General features: G+C 40.0%; 1 protein-coding gene across 1 annotated transcript in view; it reads left to right on the top strand.

Moving 5' to 3' along the window:
* Positions 1 to 2,568: 2,568 nt before the first annotated feature.
* TRPM8 (transient receptor potential cation channel subfamily M member 8) overlaps positions 2,569 to 18,840 on the top strand; it is a gene marked incomplete at its 5' end in the record, with an annotated part of 60,734 nt that continues 44,462 nt past the window's right edge. Inside the window, 4 exon segments of the mRNA XM_062578486.1 lie at positions 2,569 to 2,586; positions 10,672 to 10,776; positions 14,697 to 14,770; positions 16,794 to 16,950. Coding sequence (XP_062434470.1) covers positions 2,569 to 2,586; positions 10,672 to 10,776; positions 14,697 to 14,770; positions 16,794 to 16,950 — 354 coding nt within the window.

The raw sequence follows: 18,840 nt of genomic DNA, 5'->3' as shown, positions 1-18,840 counted from the left end.
AAAGCATTTTTCTGACAGACTTTCCTATGTATACTTTAACAGGATAGGAAAAAAAGGCTGTACCATGCCGAAATCAAGTTTCACATTGGTTTCCAAAGGGGTCAACAGCTCACAGCCAGAGAAGAATGTAAGAACAGAAGGGCATAGGAAGGCTTCCCTGAAACATTTCTCATAGAATTCATGATTCCTGGGTTAGAGTTAATAGCTTTGTAGCTGGTCATGTGGACAACTTGCTCCCAGAATTGCCTTGTTGCTGGACAGCTCTGAAACATGACACTGAGTAAGAGGAAGGCTGTATCTGGCACATGCCCCTTCCTTCAAGGTCTGCTTGGAGGGTCAAAATGTATCCCTGTTTATATTTAGGGAATTTTCTGTGAACTCCAAGGTATTTTAAAGTAGCACAGGAGTCTTTCAAGGAAGCTGATTTTATTTTTCCTCTTGTACAGGACAAACTACGTTGCTGAGCTAGTGTGGCAGCATGGATTTGTGCATTGTGTGGTCTGGAGCACTTTGTGGAGTGCAGAGCTCTATAAAAGAGGAGGACATTGCCAAGAGGTCATACTGTTAGCATAGAGAGGGACAGTTCTTCCAAAATTGCAAAATAGTAGAGAATAACTGCAGTAGCTATGCCATGTTCTGAGTATGAGCTGAAGTGACCCTTCTTTCCTGCTTCAGCCTTGCTGTCATTCTTTTTCCTTCATATTGGGCTCAGAAATGACAGTGTAGTGGCCAAGTGAAGGATGTTGCTATCTGCTTTTGCTCTCCTTCAGGTAGGTTCATGTCAGAAGATGCAGCTGGTGCTTTTCAGCCATGCTGTGTTCTCTTGCACAGTCCTGTGAAGCTGACTGAACAGAAGCCTAACTTGGTGCTCAGCCTTTGATTACTGTTTTCTTGCTGAGACCTTGAACATGCAGCCAGTTTCTTTTGTCCTCATCTAGGCACGATTGGAGTATGACTTGAGCTGAAAGAGGAGGGTGAAGGGACAGTACTGAAGAGAAAGTGCTGCTCCTTTTCTCCTCCTCCTTCTTCCTACCTTTGGCAGAAATATCCATGAAAACAATGGAAACATGCAGATCAGTGTGTGATGATGGTCCCAGAGCAGTTGCATGCACTCAGGATAGATGGCACTGGATCTACAGCTGTTGTGTTGAGCTGAGGAGGTGTGAAGGGGGATGCCCAAGAGTCTGGGTAAGATGTTACATCTCTCATGGCATTTAGCCAGCGATCCAGGATTGAGCTGAGTGCTGTCCCTTCAGTTGTTTCACTCTTCCTTTTTAGTTTTTTTTCTGTTTTTTTGTTTTGTTTTTGTGGGTTTTTAAGTGTCTGCCCAGTACTCAGATCTTTGCGCTTTGTTGCCAGACCTTCTTCATACTCTTCTTGTAAGTGCTTCAAAAAGTCCTTCTCCCCAGCCTGCAATCCTGAAACCCAGCTGCTTGAAACCCTTCATGTTTTGGGGGTTTCTACCTCAGTAGCCATGGGCCAATCTTTGTCCTTTTGCTTGATCTGAAGAATTTTGTCTGTTTGGTCTCAGGGCTTTTGTGGTATGCCAGTAGCTAGAAGATCGACTTGCCATCTGTGTAGCATCTTCAGATGTTCTTCTTAGTCACAGCTAGGAAATAGTAAAAGACACACAGGAAACTTCTGATCATTGCTAAGAACAGTTGGACATTTAAGGAGGGAGATGAGGTAAATAGACAAAGGGACTGGAGTTGAAATGGCAGATACTTATCCTTATTTCTCCCTAGGTCTGTTGTGTAGTTCATGCCAATTGTGTTTGGGGTACTTTTGAGGATGATAAGTGCTAAAGTGTTACCTGCTAGTTCACATTTAGTCATTTTCATTGCTTTCTCCCACTTTCTTCTAATGCTGATGAAAAATGTAGTGCCTGAACGGGAGACATGATAAAACAGATTTGTTCTCCCTGGTGGTTGTGAAAGGACTGCTTTCTCCTTCAAAATTGCAACATAAAAAGGATGAGGAGTCACACAGGCTGTCATCTCTGCTCAAGGTGAATTTCTGCAGTGTGGATGAAATGGGTGGAAGTGGTCATTATAGCTGCAAGCAATAAGAGGGGCTACAAAAGCATGTCTTACATAGTAAATGAGCTTCTCTGTGAAACTTCATCAGCAGATGTCTGTTTCCTGCACACAAGCAGGAAGCATATGAGCAGATTGGAGCCAAAGTCAAATAAATCCAAAGGTTTTTCTGTGATAGATTTTTTTTTTTTTTTTGTGCATCTTCATATAAACATCTCATTTTTGCTGCTTTTGGAGTAAACCGTTTTGTCTAGGGGACTGCTTTGGTCATGGAGGTGAAAGTCTATATTCATGATTAATTGTGGTAATTGCTGAAGAGCAATATTGGTAATATTGGCAATAATTTGAAAGGTACACATGCTTGTTGAGTCTGTAATCTGAAAGAAACTGGTATGAGTGGCTGTCCCATTGTTGTCCTGACTTTAATCTAGCTTGAATACTGATAGATCTGTGTTCCAGTCTTGTTACTGGTGATGCCAACATAGTCATGGAACTGGAAATTATCAGCTATGTTATGTGTTGATGCATATGTAGATGTGTATATGCCAAGGTACAGTACAGTACTGTTTCTAAACTTGTACAGTTTAGAAACATCTCTGGTTACCAGAAAGTAGCATTTTTTTTTTTTTTTTTTTTTTTTTTTTAACAATTAGATCTTAAAACACCTCTGTTTGTTTGTTTGTTTATGGTTTGTGTTTTCAATGGCAGATCGTTAGTTAGGAAACACACCTGTTTTGTCTTGGTCTTCTGAGCAGTATGGCTTTTATTTTTCCCTTCTGCTGCTCTGGGATTACTGGTGTGTTGAACGCTTCTGCCCTCCCTAGCTGGATGCAGTTTCTCATTGCTTGCTCTAATCCACTGCAATGTGAAGTTTAGTATTGTGGGGGAGTCCTTCAGCTGGTGAAGTGGTGACATTCATCCAAAGTTGTTGATTAAAGAGTTGTAGCAGACTTTTCTGGCAGCACACTGGCTGGCTCAGCTTTCTACAAGGAGAGTGGACTGGGAACAACCCAAGTAGTAGTTGTGAATTTCATGACAGTACAAATGACTCTCTCCAAAGTTAAATGTTTTAAATCAAAAGCACAAGAAAACCAGATTACTTGACACTGGTGAGTGAGACTAGCAATTTGAAAAATAAAGAAGCTCAGAGTAAGTTTTTGTTGGGTTAAAATATCAGTTGTAAAATTCTGTGTAGTCACTGATGTGTCAACAACCTCTTAATAAGTTAGTTTCATAGGTGATGATTTTAAAACTATGTTTTGTTATCTTTTGATAACAAAAGGAAGAGAAGGGTGCTGGTGGATGACAAGTTCACTGCAAACCAGCAATGTGCCCTTGTGGCCAGGAAGGCCAATGGTCTCCTGGGGTGCATTAGGAAGACTGTTGCCAGCAGGTCGAGGGAGGTGATCCTGCACCTCTGCTCAGCCCTGGTGAGGCCTCATCTTGAGTACTGCATCCATTTCTGGGCTCCCCAGTGCAAAAGAGACATGGAGCTACTGGAGAAAGTCCAGCGTAGGGCTACAAAGATGATCAGAGATCTGGAGCATCTGCCTGTGAGGAACGGCTGTGAGAGCTGGGCCTCATTAGCCTGGAGAACAGAAGACTGAGGGGGGATCTTATCAATGTGTGTAAGTACCCGAAGGGAGGGTGTCAAGGGGTTGGGGCTAAACTCTTTTCTGTAGTCCCATGCCAAAGGACAAGAGGCAATGGGCACAACAGGAAGTTCTGCCTGAATATGAGGAGGACTTTCGTTCCTGTGAGAGTGGCAGAGCACTGGAACAGGTTTCCCAGAGAGGTTGTGGAGTCTCCTTCTCTGGAGATCTTCAAGGCCCACCTGAATGCAACCCCGTCTAACATGGTTTAGGTGACCCTGCTTGAGCAGGGAGGTTGGACTAGATGATCTCCGGAGATTCCTTCCAACCTTACCGATTCTATGATATTAAAATCTGATTATTGTTTCTCATAAATGTTTTCTTGTTATACGTAAGGTTTGTTAGTAGTGCTGCTGATTGCATATATTAAACTGGAGTATTGTTATCATTTTCCTACAATACACTGTCAGCGAATGGAGTGGAAATATTGCTGTTTTCAGCCCCTTCTAAGTAACCCACTACAGTTAATTATTTTTTTTCCTGCATCCTGCCGCAATTATGCCTTTCTTCATTATCAGTTGCTGAATAATCTGCCATTGCTTTCTCCTGTGCATTATCTCCTCTTTTGTATCCTCCCTTAAAAGGAAAGTATGACTCAGATCAAAATAGGTGGGGCTTTGCAAGCTGAAGTATATCAAAACCCTCCTCTTTAAGTAATGAGTTCAGCTGAATTGCTGGGGCATATTCTGAAGATTTCAGTGAGTACACTGGTATGTGAATAGGTTCTGTATTTTCTGTAATTAAAGTATATACTTTCAATAGCCTGAAACTCTGGTATCTATACTACTAAGTTGGCATCTTTTTTTTTTAGGAAGCTCTTGCTTTAAACCAGTGACTAAAATTACATTGATGGAAATAATGGTTAGAGGCATAGATTCATTTGAAATCTTTCTGAGCATGGAAGTTGCTTTTGCTTTATTCACTGCAGGCAAATTGGCTCCAGCTGGGAAAGCTTTTTAAAACCTGTTATAAGAACTGAAGTCTTTTTAAAACCAGTTATTTTTTGTTACTTTTTTCTTCAGTCACTTTCAGACTGAAGATTTTTCTTTGAATATACTCCTCCAAGTGTAATAGCTTACTAGTGGAAGTTGTAATAGTCTTAAGTGTAAGAGGATTGTTCTGGTGTTTATCCAGTGATTAATACTCTCAAAATGTGTCTATTTAAGAGGGTTATACTTTAATGCAATAGTTTGTGCTTTATATATGTCTTTCTATATATTTAATGGGTTGGAAATATGATGGGAAATGAATAGCACTTGCCTGTAATGTTAAATGCAGATAAGTCACTCAATTCATTATTTAAAGTATGAACATTTTTTGTGTTATTCCTGACACTCGTGAGGTTCTTGGTTTCCTTTCATAAATATCAGCTAAACACTGTGGTAGCAATGTACCTCTTCAAAACTTAAATTTAAAATATTGCTTAAGTTTTTTTTAAGAGCTCTTCTGCCCTCTTGCTGACTTTTTAAAGTTTGTTTGCAGCACATTCATTCTTACCAATTACATACAGATGCAGTGAGACAGACTTGAAATTTAATGTTTTGAAGGAATAATTTAATGCACTTGTTTCCAGTTAATCTTTTCTTTGTGTACTTATGTTTACGGTCACTTCTCTTCTGTTAAACTTACTAAGCACATCAGAAAATAAAACTTTGCCAATAAATAGATTGCATAGATCCAGACCAAAATGCATTTCTCCCCTTGGAGTTCTTACCATGAATTCTAGCCTTTAAACCATCTTTACATCAATCATCAGTCATAACAAATGGAAAGTTTTTGCTTACTGGCCTTTTAGGAAACAGGTCTGCCAACACACAACTGCCAGTCTTATTCAGTTAAAACTTTAGTTTAATGGTAGCTGAAAACCTCCTTGGTTTTTGCTGTGGAGTATGTGTGTGTGTGGTTGGATGTTTTAGACAGGAAGAAGGAGTTTTATGGGGAGGGGGACAGAATACCCTCTCAATTATCTTTTGTCTTTGTTACTAATGTTAACACTTTGCAAAGGCTGAATACTTGGTGTGTGGCTCTATCCATTCAGATTCCTCCCAGGTAAAACTCTGGAGGCATGTCTTTGTAGAAGAGGAACTGCTAGAGCTTTGGTAGCCACTTCTCTGCTTTGACCTCAGAGGAACTGGTTTTGTACTGTTTTGTGGTGGATTCAGAGCCCAGCCTGTTTCCAATGATACCTGTGTGAAAAACAAAAGGTCTTGCTATAGTTCAGTTGCTGTGAGTTGGCAATATTGTAAATGGCAGTGGGATTTGATCTATGTAGCTCATGGCTGCAAAGCAGTCATTTTCTCTTCCATCCTCTCATTGTGTGAAGTTTGCAACGTGCCAAGCTCATGTCTTGCCTGAAGAGGGAAGAAGAAATTGTGAAACCTTCGGGCTGCTGAATGAAACCTGCCATCATGCCAGCACTAAGGTCAGCTTTGTTACTGCAGCTTGTCCCCTATTTGGAAATGCAGCATGAGACCTATCAGTCTTTTATCAGGGATCTGTTTGATCACCAGGCTTTTATGGATCCGTTCTCCAGTGAGGGCCTCTGTCAGTGAAAGACCAATGCTAGCCAAGTGCTTAAATGATTCTCATGTGATTCTTTGGGCATCCCTTCATGGGTGCCCAGCACTGAGGCTCTGCTGGCCTTAAAATGATAGCTGCAATGGTCTTGGAATGGCAATTAACAGAAATGATAATTTAAATGTACTTAGCAAGCTTCTATCATTTTATGCTCATAATGGGGCTCTGGGTCATGAAAATCATATATTTCTTTAATAACAGACTACTTTGGCATTGTCAACTTTCATCTGTTAGCCTCAGTTTCTCACCTGTAAATGGTAGTCGCATTGGAATGTTTCCTTTTGGTATTCCAGAATGAATCTGTCAGGCAGTGTATTTTAAAGGAAGATGAGTACTTCAGAAATGCCAGTATCAGCCAGAAACATTTGCATTCTCCCAAAGCTGTTGATAATGTCGTGTAGGTGGGAAGGGACTCCTGGAGGTCAAAGCTGGTCCAGGTAGATCAAGTTGCACAGGGCACTTCCATTCAGCTCAGAGTATTTCCAAGGAAGGAGATATTCCCCAGCCTCTAGGCCCTTTTCCCATCTTTGACAGCCATCATGATAAAAATTGGTAAAATTGTATCAAATTAGAATTTGCCACATTGCAGATAGTATGCATCCCCTCTCCTCCTTTCCCTGGGCACCTCTGAGAAGAGTCTGGCTTTGTCCCGTTTGCACTTTCGCATCAAGTAGCTACAGAGAGCAGTAAGATCTACCCTTTCCTTTTTTTTTTTCTTTTTTTTTTTTTTTTTTTTCTTTTCTAGGCTGAAAATAACAGCTCACTCAGTCTCTCTACATATATCATGCTGCCTGCTGTTGTACGCAGGGTAAAAGGGAGTTTCAAGCAGCAGCCCTGCCTTTGAGAACTATCAATCCTATGCACTGAAGGGAGAAGCCTTTTCAAAAAGGTTAAGGGTGGAAGAGTGGGTTAGTAAAGACTGGAGGGAATATTCACAATGATAACTTGAAGTTCTGGCCTTCTTTCATCTTTGGAGAGATTGAGTCTGGAATTTAAATGGTGATTTTGCCTGTTTTTTTTTTTTTGGACCTGATTGTTTAGCTCACCCTTGCTCCCAACATGTTAATCACATATGTAGTTATCAGTATGACTTAGATCCTTTAGCAACTGAAATGAGACCAGTTGTGAGTAATAACTCTGTTCCTATATTTAGATTATGAAGGGAAATGACCAAAGTTATCTGTTTTCCTCTTGGTTCCTGAAAAATAAAACCATACTTCTCTTCTGGAGATTTGAAGCAGAACATGACCAGACCCAGTGGCATCTTCAGAGATCAGTTTCTGTCTCAGTGTTTCTTAAGAAGTATGAGCCATTTTAATGAGCTCAGTGTGAAGTTCTTTTCTGATCTGGAGCAAAACTTGCCAGATTTCTATCTTTGCTTTGAAGTTTGGGATTGCTAGAGTTAGCAATGAAAAGGAAATGGGGAAATTTAAAGCAGGAACATGCTCTTTCTTCCTTCCATAGCTTTAATTTGAGAAACAGTGTAACACATTTCTGCAGTGTTGAAAGAGAAAATAAATTGATCTGAGGCAGATTTGTTGTATGAAACCCTAATCAAGTGTGGTTAGTCTGACATTTATTTGCTGCAGAGAAGAGTTCTGTGGAAGGCTTAGACAAGCTCAATTCTCTGTCTTCATGTTCAATTCAATTCAGTGTCTCAAGAGTGTATATTTTCTTTTCAATTCAATGTCTCCAAAGTACATATTTTGAAAAGTCAACTTTGGCTTACCATTTTAAAGCAGGGAACCCTTGCCTTTTCTAGGATGTTTGTAAACTTTCATAATGAGACAAATTTACCTGCATAGAATAATTCTTTTCTAATGAACTTAGAGATGTGAAGAGCTTATACACCATTGGGTTTTAAGGGAAATTTTGTTCTTGTTGTTCCCATGAGGTGAGAATCCTGAATCTGCGGAGGGGAGGGGGGGAATACATTTGTGGTCGTGCTCTATGGGTTTTCTCAAATGCATAATTTTGTGAAAGATAGTATGATGTTCAAAACCTTAGATGCACGTGGAGTCTGAATGAAAGGTAACCAAGTTGTCAGAGTATGTGGTTTGTGGAAACCATCTTCTCATGGTGTTACATGACTATCAAAGGGTGAGCAAGAGTTGCTCAGTGTCATCCTAGGTGGCCTGAAATGAGATTTTTAACCATACTTATTCCATTTTTATGTTTTGGGCAGGATGCGTGATTCACTTTCTATTTTTTTCTATAGAGAGCCATACATTTGAAATAGGGTCTGTCTTATTTCTGTAAAACAAAATTCTAAGCTCAATTTGAAATGCTGTGTTCTTGCTTGTTCTTTTAGAGAATGGCATTACTGTTCCTGTATAGCACACACCTGTTCTTCCAAGCTTTTGATGAAAATTGGCATTACATGAGTGTTGGTTCTAAATGATTCAATTAAAAGTTTTGTCTGAATTACGTAGAAGTACCTTTTCAATTGTCTGTCTTTCACACAGCATCAAATCAATGCAGGATAAATGACACTTCAACTTTTAAAGTTGAGAACATCTGCAGTTTGTCAATTATTCAGGTTGCAATATAATGAAATGCATTTTTTCTGGCTTTTTTTCCTTTCTCGTGTACAAATGATTCCTCTTATAGGCAAAAGGAGAAAGGAGCGGAGGGCTTTTTCTGATTGGCAGGACTTTTATCATCATCTCTAATCATCTTTAACTGGGATGTTTCTGTTGTTGGTCAATACTCTTGTAGCAAAGATCCAGTTATGTCAGCTACTGATGTGACAGAAGTTTGGAGGAAGAGGGGACATAATGACTTGGGTATAGAAGAAAGGAGGCTTGTTCTGAGACTACCGTAGAAATGTAACTCTAATGTTGGATTTTAGTGCAACACCTATGGAACATGTGGGGACAAATAGCTAAGTAATTATACAGAGTTCATTTCATGTAATCCATGAGCCTGTGAAACTCATGTAGAAAATTTGTAGTTATGGGACAGAGAGGAGTCATTATCGCTGAGCTGAGTGGTCATGCAGAAAATACTGGGAACTGGAGCTATTTTAAAAAAATTTAATGACAGGAGATGCCCTTCTTTGGAGACTGCAGCAAGAAATATGAGATAAAGGGAGAGCTTGAGATCCCAATATGCAAAAGAAATAGGGGGAAGTCACTGTGGGCTTGTACCACTGTGCAGTACAGTAAACAACGCTGAATGAGTCAGTTGTTTTTTCTCCTTACAACATGAAATGTTTTGAAAAATATTTTTTTAAATAATTACGCAGTATAAATGCGTAATTCATTCACTTGTAAATTTGCCTTTTTTTCCTCTTTTGGGAGTGGCTCACATTATGCTCTGGAGTCGTCTTTTCAACTACTATTTCCAACTGCTTTTGCCATTCCTACTTTATGTTGACCCCCCCCCCCCCCCCCCAAGTAAACTTTGTTTCAAACTTACTAGATGAGTGTTCCTGTGTCTGGGAGGGATGCTTTTTTCAACTCAACAGCAATATTGTATGAGCCAAGCTCAGGTTACAGGACGAGGGGGAAAAGGAGGAGTGGAATTTGAGCTTGTTGCCTTAGTTAGCTGCCAACCTTCCTTTTAGGAAAAGATCTTTTCCTAAGGGTTTTATTACATAAAAGGTATTGAGATATTTGCTGTTAACATAAATATATCTTTGTTCTGTGCTTTAGGATGTGGCTTGAATGAAGTGGTCTTCCTTCATAGGCAGCTAGACCAGTATAGGTGTCTGGTCTAGAAGGTAACTAAAATGTGTTTAATTCCAAACTTAATGGATTCTGACTTAATGAGCGACTCCTTTAAGTCTCAGTTCCAATAGATTTTAAATCCACTTACCCTTGAGATTGCAGGTGTTGACTGTTGTTGTTAGAGGAGAGGGACATGAGGGAACTGTGTTCATGTCCTGCAACTGCTCTAAGGTTCTGGGCTACTGCTGGTCAAACTCCTTTTTGTTTTGTTGTTCTTTTTTCGCAATTTAAATGTTTCTTCTCAAAATCCTATTTAATGGGTAAATACACAGGGTTAGGGACTGTTCTTATGTATGTAAATGTTGCATAGTACGAGTACTCTGCTTGCTCATCAGAGATGCGGAAGGAAAGTGAGCAATTTGATTCAATGGCAGGCACGCATAGGATGGCATATACTGTACATTACTGTCTCAAAGCATGTTGACTGGAGTTTCTTTTTGGAATAGGGTGGAAGGAAAGGAGGAATATTTGTGGAGTATGAAATAGGAGAAAAAATTTTCTTTGAACATTAATGTCACATTTTAGGAGCCAAGTAACTCTATAATTCTTTACATTGGATTTGAATAACTTTTCTTTGTCCTCCCATAGCGCTAACTGTACTTGTTTTTTGTATAGTGGATGAAATTACCACTGTAGTGAGCCTTCTTAATTTTCCCCTTTCTTGTGCTCTTCCAGGTTTCTATGGGCACCATGAGACACCGAAGAAATGGCAATTTTGAGAGTTCCAGACTCCTTTATTCCAGCATGTCTCGCAGCATAGATGTGTCATGCAGTGACAGTGTGAGTATCTGGTACATCCTTGATAATCTTGGGGATTCTCTTGAAAGTGGATGACAGTGGTAATGAATTAGATCATGTACAAACAGGAGTAGACTAATAGATTGGTGGCAATTTTCCCTTTATGGAAAAGTTTATCTAGCCAGCAACCCTTCAAGCTGTAATAGCTCTTCACTGAAGTAGTAAAGGTCTAAGGACATCGACTGGATAAGGCTTGTAGATTGAGGTAATTGTGTTTTATTAACAGAACTGGTATAGTTGGAAAACATTGACAAGCTTTATGCCAGAAAAGTCTGTCTTCAGAAAGCTTGATCTGTTTAAGATCTGAAGAAGGGTTTAATGTTTTCAAAAGCTTACATGAGCTTTTCTAACTGTACCAGCTGGACTCATGAGATTTTACGCTACTATACAAACTTGGTCTTCTTTTCAAGGTAAGAAAGCTGGTGAGTAATAACCTATTTACAGTGTGAAGGAGCAACTCTAAAGACTCTTAACACAATTCTAGACCAAAAAGCAGTACTTGGCATTGTGGTTACTCACTAGAGTGGTAGACTTTCGTTTGGATCAAAAAGTTGGATGAGTGCCATAAGATCATGTGACAATACTGTTATATACTAAAAAGTCTGTTTAGCCCTGTGCCTGTCTTGCAACAGACAGTGGTGGATGTTCATGTGGAAGATGGGACTGTAGGTTTCTTTGGTTTGTGTTTTTGAGCCAGCTGTCTGCTCCACTGCCATGTTCAAAGTAGTAAGTCTATGATTGGGTTATCTTTTATGTGGAGAAAACTTTCAGTTTTCAAAACTCTGAACTATGGGAACTAAAGATTGTTCTCTCTTCATCATGTAACAATCATTAATGAATGTATGATTAGTTAAGACTGAAGGAAGACATGACAAAAGCAGAGTCCAAGTCTGTAATCTATTCTTGTGTGAAACTTTCTCATGTCTGTTTTCTTTTTTATTACCCTTTTGTCTCTTTCAAAGTGGTAGTATGTCTGTTCTCACTGGGTCACTAAGTATTGAGGTTTATTGCTGTAGAGAGCTGACATTGTGGCAAAATACAGTCTCTACTGTTTTCTGGTAAGGCCTAGTCTTTATTTTAGCTTGTTAGCTGTTGAATACTGAGCCAACATTCCCAGCATTTATAAAATACACTGAAAGACACAGATCTACATAGGAGCCACTGGTGTTTTTCCTTTGTTGTGCAGTCTGATTATTTACTCCTACCAATTACATCCTGTGGTAAAACACAACAAGACTTTGTCTCCAACTTTATGGCAACTAAGTTTTCTTTAATAACCTTTTGGTCCCTACCAATAGGATGGCTTATAAGGTCCTTCAAAAAAGTTTGAATCAAGATATGGTGGTGCTATATAGAAGCTGGTGACTTTTACTGGTTTGCTTGATACAGTTGGATGTGATGATTTGTAAGCCCCTGTCTGGCTTTTTTTCTGAAATGCTGTGTTTAGTACCTTTGTATATTAAACACCAATATAGGGGCTAATTTAGTCAATAGAGCTACCCAACAGTGGGTAATTCAACTATTTTCCTTAGAGCACTTGAATTAATCCCTTTTGGTCTTTTAAACTACTGATCATTCTTAGTCACTTCTGTTTTAAAATTGTTTTCCTATTTCAGGTTGGGACAAATCCCCCAGCTCTTTCTCAGTAAAGAGTAACTCCAACCTCTTTACATAACTTGATGGCAAAGCCAGACAATTATGTTAAAAAACCCTTTCAGTCCTCAATCATTTTCTGATCACAATAATTCTCTGACAATTTTCTTGCTTCTGATGTACTTTAAAGAGGTCTAATAACTAGTTCTTATGTCTTTAGCAGGTGACTTCTCACCTCACCCCCTGCCTTTTTGATCCTGCATCACTGTGGTTTTTACTGGCTAATTATGTTCTCTTCCATATTCTTTGTTTTGGGTATTATGCTCCTTTCTGAATGATGTTTTTCTCTTGAAATAACTTCATTTAAGTGCTGTTTAACTATAACAATTTTCTGTCAAAATGGTAAGCTGTAACTGTATGTCTTCCCTTTTCATCCCAAGTGTTTGCTGTAGATCTTGGATTGTGAATCCAAGCAGTATTTAAAAACAAACAAACCCAAGTATTAACAGCAAGTGAGGAAAAGCTTTGCTTTCATAGCTTACTGAGGCAGATTAGAAGTAAATTTGTATCTCCTGATGGAGATACTGGCAGGAGTAACTATGACTCCTATGACTCTCTTAGTAACTAACTGGGCTTGAATCGGCTGTGCCACCTCCCCGTGGTCCCGCCGGATACCCCTGCTGGGGGAACCGAGTGCACAGCCGTCCCAGGTTCGTGATGGTGGCGACTCGTAGTTGCCTCCGCCCTGCCGCAGAATTGGTTGATCCTCGGCAGTAAAGGGGGGGGCCTAATTGGCCTTATTGGGTTTCACGGTCCCCCCTCCAAGCCATTGGCCCAGTGGCGATTCTTCAAAATTTGGGCACGGTGGCGGTCCCGACGACCGTCACCGACCTGGCTCTGACCCGCTTGGGGAACGGGTCATCCAGACCTTACCGGACGTGACACGGCATGCCCCTACTTGGAGCAGGATCGGCTTTGCTTGCCTGCCCCGTCGGCTAGTTGAGTGAGTGATGGCTGCGGGAGACCTATACAGTGGTCCCCCCCCGAGCCAGTGTCTGTGCTCTGTGAGGTCTCCTGGCCTCGTGTGAGACAGCAGGGACCAAGTGGTAGTGCAGCCTACTGCCTGACCTAGCTCAGTAGTTCAGGCATGCCGCTTACCCCTTTAGCTTCAAAGGCAGAGAAAAATTCTTCACACGGACAGTGAGTCTGCTCTTTTTCTGGAATCGCTGATACCCCGTCTATGCCTGCTTGACTGTGTGCTGGAGGGACCCTGTTGGGATGAGGCATGTCTGTGGGGCTTAAGATCGGGCAGCCCAAATACCACCAGCTGCACCACGCCCCGGTTCCAAATTCCATCCGAGCACAGACGTTGTTCTTGTCACCAAATGATGCTTCACCGGACTTGACTCAGGTGGACGGGCCGCCTTTATAACCAACCCGGAAAAGGAACCGAAAGGTTTGTAAATATCCAAAGCATCCCCTGAACTCTAAAGGCAGTTCTAGTGTAGTGTTCAATTTCAGGAATTTAAAAATTAGTATGACAATGGTTAAACAAGCTGGAGACACTTTGCATTTCACTAAGCTCACATGAAGCATGAGTTAACAAGCTGGAGACACTTTGCATTTCACTAAGCTCACATGAAGCATGAGTTCAGTTGCTCAGGCTTCTTCTTTTTTTTTTTTTTTTTTTTTTTTTTTTTTCTGTGTGTGTGTGTATCCTCTTCTGCCTAAGAGGATATTTATTCCCTTCTTCCAGGGAAGAAATGGTGTTTGCAATACTGTTCTAAGCACTGCCTAGACCAGGTTTAACAACTATTTTGAGAAGAATTGCCAGTTTTAATTGCTGCATGTTGTTTGGAAACATGATAACACATGCAACTGGCAATGCTCTATAGTTTAAGCCTGCTGTATCGTGCCACTGAACTCAAGTAGGGTGTTTTCTGTGCAGCTCTTCTGGATTATATCTGCGGAAATCCAAATAGGCTCTCCACAGATTCTTAGGGAATCAAGCAATAGTAATTTGTTTTGCTGTTCAAGACTTCGGGGGTGAGGAAACCCAACCAAAAAACTGATATCACATGTGGGTTTTTTTTGAATTCCTATCTGTAATTTTCAGCAGTGTTTTGTGACCTGTAGACTCTAGCCAGTGCTTTCTAGCTGCCCTTCACCATCGTCTTTGAGAAAAGAGACTTGAGGAATTGCACTAGTTGTACTTGGTGTTTAAGTTCTTTCTGCTGTTACTGAGACCTGTGCTGTATTATAAGTTACTAGAAGTAAGTGTCTTTTCCTTTTTTTTTTTTCCTTCCAAGGATTTAGTCAACTTCATTCAAGAAAACTTTAAGAAGAGAGAATGTGTTTTCTTTACAAAAGACACCAAGTCAATGTAAGCAAATACTATTCTTCTGCTTTGCAGGATTTGAGACTGGGAAATGAGAGTATTTCTACCTGTTAGGCCATTTCAGAGGGGAGGGAGGCATATTTCTCTCAGGCTTTTGGGTTAGGATTCTGAATCAGGAAGTGCAACCTCACCTCAGTCCTGATTGTACAACTGCTTTCATTGTTGTTGCTTGTTTGGATGTGGCTGAGATTTTCTACATCCATTGTTGAAGAGCTGGAGGTTTGATGGTGGGACAGGCACCACAGAGTGCTTATCCAAGCTCTAGGCTCTGTCTGTAAGTAATGTAAAAACTGGAAATGTATCAATTTTCAAGATATTCTGCAAGTAACTTCATGCAAAATCAGAAGTCAAAATCAGAAAACTTTCATGTCAATTTTATGTAGGTGCCTTCCAGTAATTCTGCTAAAGAGAGGTTTTATATGAAATTTCATATTTGCATTATAGTTGTGGTGATATATAGATGCTTTTAGGGATGCATTACCAGCACTAGTATTGAGGTATTACAATTTTGTATATATCAGAAGTTTGTATAGTTTAAAATTTCTTTTGAAGCCCAAATACAGAAATTCCATGCACAAGCCTTTATGAGAGAGAGATGCAGTCACTAGGTTCTGTTCAGACTGATCTTCCTTAAGATAAGACATTATCTTTGCTCCATATTCAGGCACAAGTGCTAATATGACATAGAATTAAGGACCAGAACATTACTGGGACTTTAATTTCTTTTTATCTAAGAATACAGTGATCAAATTACTGCAGCTCGCAAGTTCTGATAGGGAACAATCTATGTCCTCAGTATTCTCATTCTCCTCTGAAGCTGTGAGGAAAAAGGCCTCAGAGAGATAGAGGAAGGGGAATTTGTCTCGTCTCAAAGTTTTGCTTGGAGCCTTCTTCTGCTATTAAGAATGAGATTTCTGGAAAAGGGCCAGTGGAGGACAGAGCTGGTTCTTATCTCTAAGTATGCAAGTTCGTACTTACTATGTAAAACCTCCAATTTCCCTTCATACAGCAATTAGATAGCAGCAGCTGCAGGACAGAATCTTCTCTATGAGCAAAAAACACAGGGACTGTTGCAAGTTGGTCACTTGAAGGTCCTTGATATTCTTAAAATCTGTATACCTAGATCATTTATGAAGCATTCTAATATGTGCCAAAGATTGATCTTTCATTGTTGTCTGCTGCGCCACATTTCTCTGCTAGTTCTTTCATAACCTTAAGAGACTGTTCTCTGTCTGCTTTTACTTGTGTTTGGATCCTGCAGCATCTTATAAATGCTATCACAAAGGCTCTTCTGGCAAAAATCTGTTTAAAAGTGCAAAAGGAAAAGAAAACATACACACCGATCAAGTTAGCAGCTGATGAGGTCACTGCTGGTGTTTTATGATGCAAAGTTCTAGACCTTTACTTCATTTCTGTGTTCGATTGTGGAGTTTCACACTAACATGCTAGTGATCTAACTTGAATTGTGATAATGAAAGAGCTCATATAGGAAAAGCTTATTCAGAAATGTCAGCTTGTCTCCTAGCACAAAATGTTGTCCATGATACACTCAACTGTTTCTCAATGTGAGTTATCACAGAATCAGATGTTAGGAGAAGGAGTCCTATGGTTGTTTACTGGTCTCAGCTGAGAGAGTTGGTTCCTCTTAGCTGTTGCTCTGTCACATAGCAAATTAGTATCATGTAGAATGTGTAATTACTACTGTAATTCCACCTGCTGCTTAGCTGGCTGTAATGTGTTTGTGTAACCCTGCTCCCAGATTTCTGCTTGCTGTGACTGCTATCATAGGTATACTATTCCATAAGCTCCAGATTTTGTTCCAGAATAAAACTTCTTGGAAATGTATTGTTTGACAGAAAGACACTGCACTTGTTTTGAAGATGATACCAATTGTGAATATTTTCTGTCTCTTGTTAATAAAATATCTGTTACTGACAGAAACAAGAACTTACTTTATGTGGTGAAGAGGTTCACTGTTGGATTTTGTGTCCATTCACTCTTCTTCCAGGGACAACTTATGTAAATGTGGATACCCTGAAAATCAACATATAGAGGGCACTCAAATTAATAACAGTGAGAAATGGAATTACAAGAAGCACACCAAGGAATTTCCTACTGATGCCTTTGGGGACATTCAGTTTGAAAACTTAGAGAAAAGAGGAAAGGTAGGTGGTTGTGTTGAGGGTATGTGTAAGGCCCCTATCAGGTATACTATACTCAGAGTCCTGAATCCAATTCCAGTTGAAGCCTCTGGAAAACCAGGGTGAGACTAACGAAGATTTTGTTCTAATGGGAATGGAAGGAGTTTGGCTACAAGGAAGGCAAGCTGGTTTCTCAAGCCCTGATATTAGGTAGGGAAGAGTAGTTTCTTTTGTTATTTGCTTCATAGACTGATGATGGGATTGGAAAGAGGTTATCTGTTTCTGGATGTGGCAAAAGAATGGGTGAAAGAGGGTGATGCTCGATTTTAGATTTTTTTTTTTTTGGGGGGGGGGGGAGGGCATAGCTAGTTTTATTGCAATTGCCCTATAATGCAATTTTGAATGTTTGAGGTTAGGAGGGAATAATTTAAACTAAACTTGTGACTTCTCTCATTGAGACTGTGCTCCCCAAGTATATCAGTGTACCTTGCAGTAGCCATTTCGTGCTCCTCTTTTATACTGAAATCTGGTATCATTGGGGAATGACATGTTTTTAGCTGTCTTTATTGGTGCCTGCCCTTGAACCCAGCATAATAAACCTAAATGATCAGACTTCTGATAAAGAGGCTTTGTTCTTGACTTTGATTTCAACATCAAGTCAAGATTGTTCCTTGGAATGTTGTTTCTTTCCTTTCCAATGTGGACTAACTTGTGCTTGGGAAAGAAAATGGTGCTAGGGTGCACACCAGTGCAACTCTGCAAGCTGGTGCATGTTACATGCCCTTTCCTTCTGAAAGTGCAGTAGAATACATAAGGCGATAGATAACCACAGGGATTTCACATCTGTGGGGACATAAAACCTGTCTTCTGAGAATCTATGTTCTTAATTACATGTACCTGCTTGATATTCCAGAAGATCCTCACTCTCATGCTTCATAGTGGCTGTAACCTTGTATGTGGGATGTCATTCAGTGCCCTCCTCAGAGTGGCCTTCTAGACCACCGACCTATCATACATTCCTCCCTTCCTCACTGTTCTATGTGCAGATCATCACTATCTGCAGATGTACAGTGTTCCTTTTCATACATTCATATCTATGTCTTTGTCTGGGCACTTTGAAGGATGAAGGGGGGTGTTAGAATGGGACTTATGTGCCCCCCAGATTCAGACTCGTACAAAATGGGGATAACTTCAAGCCCATGTTAATCTGAGAATCGCAGATGATTAGCAGTAGATGACAGGAAGTTTTATACCCAGCACCGTACTACTTAGCACAGATGAATGATGAGTGCTGTAGCATAAATGTTATGTTATGTTAGAAATGGCTTATTTATGCTCTCTTATTTCTGCAATGTTGCTCAGTATCTTTAACATCCAAGAACACTTTAGTTGCTGCTTTTCATGTTTTGGTAGCCTTCAATCTGAAATAGGCTTCTCCTGATATCCTTCTGACTTCAGTTACCAAAAGAACACTTGGCATCATCTGTTTTGAGGATTGGATTACTGTCAGGTGGTGCTTGTGTGAATTTTTTAATGCAAATTTTGGATGAATTGTGAAAAGTGCACCACTTGGGTATACCAGGAGATGGCACCATTGTATCTCAAAGAAATAAATTCAGAGTTTAGAAAGCACCTGAACAGTGGGTTTCACCTAACTTCAGTAAAGCCTCACCAAGGACATAGAGCTGATAAATTCCAGATTTGTACTTGCTGGTGCATTGAATGAGGCTGAGGTGCAACTGAAGTGTATTTTGCAGTTATGAACCATGATGATGTATAAGAGAATGAGAGAAGTTGTACAGTCAAGTCTAGTATCTCTTATTTGCTTTATAACAGTAAAAGCAAACTATTCCATTGGAAACTTTAACTGTTGAGGGAGCAAAGGTGATCTTTCAGACACAAGGTAATTTGTCT

The sequence above is a fragment of the Rhea pennata genome, chromosome 6 (assembly GCF_028389875.1).
Source record: "Rhea pennata isolate bPtePen1 chromosome 6, bPtePen1.pri, whole genome shotgun sequence".
Lineage (NCBI taxonomy): Eukaryota > Metazoa > Chordata > Aves > Rheiformes > Rheidae > Rhea > Rhea pennata.
Note: the sequence above shows the minus strand (reverse complement) of the source record. Positions and strands in the feature narration are given on the sequence as shown.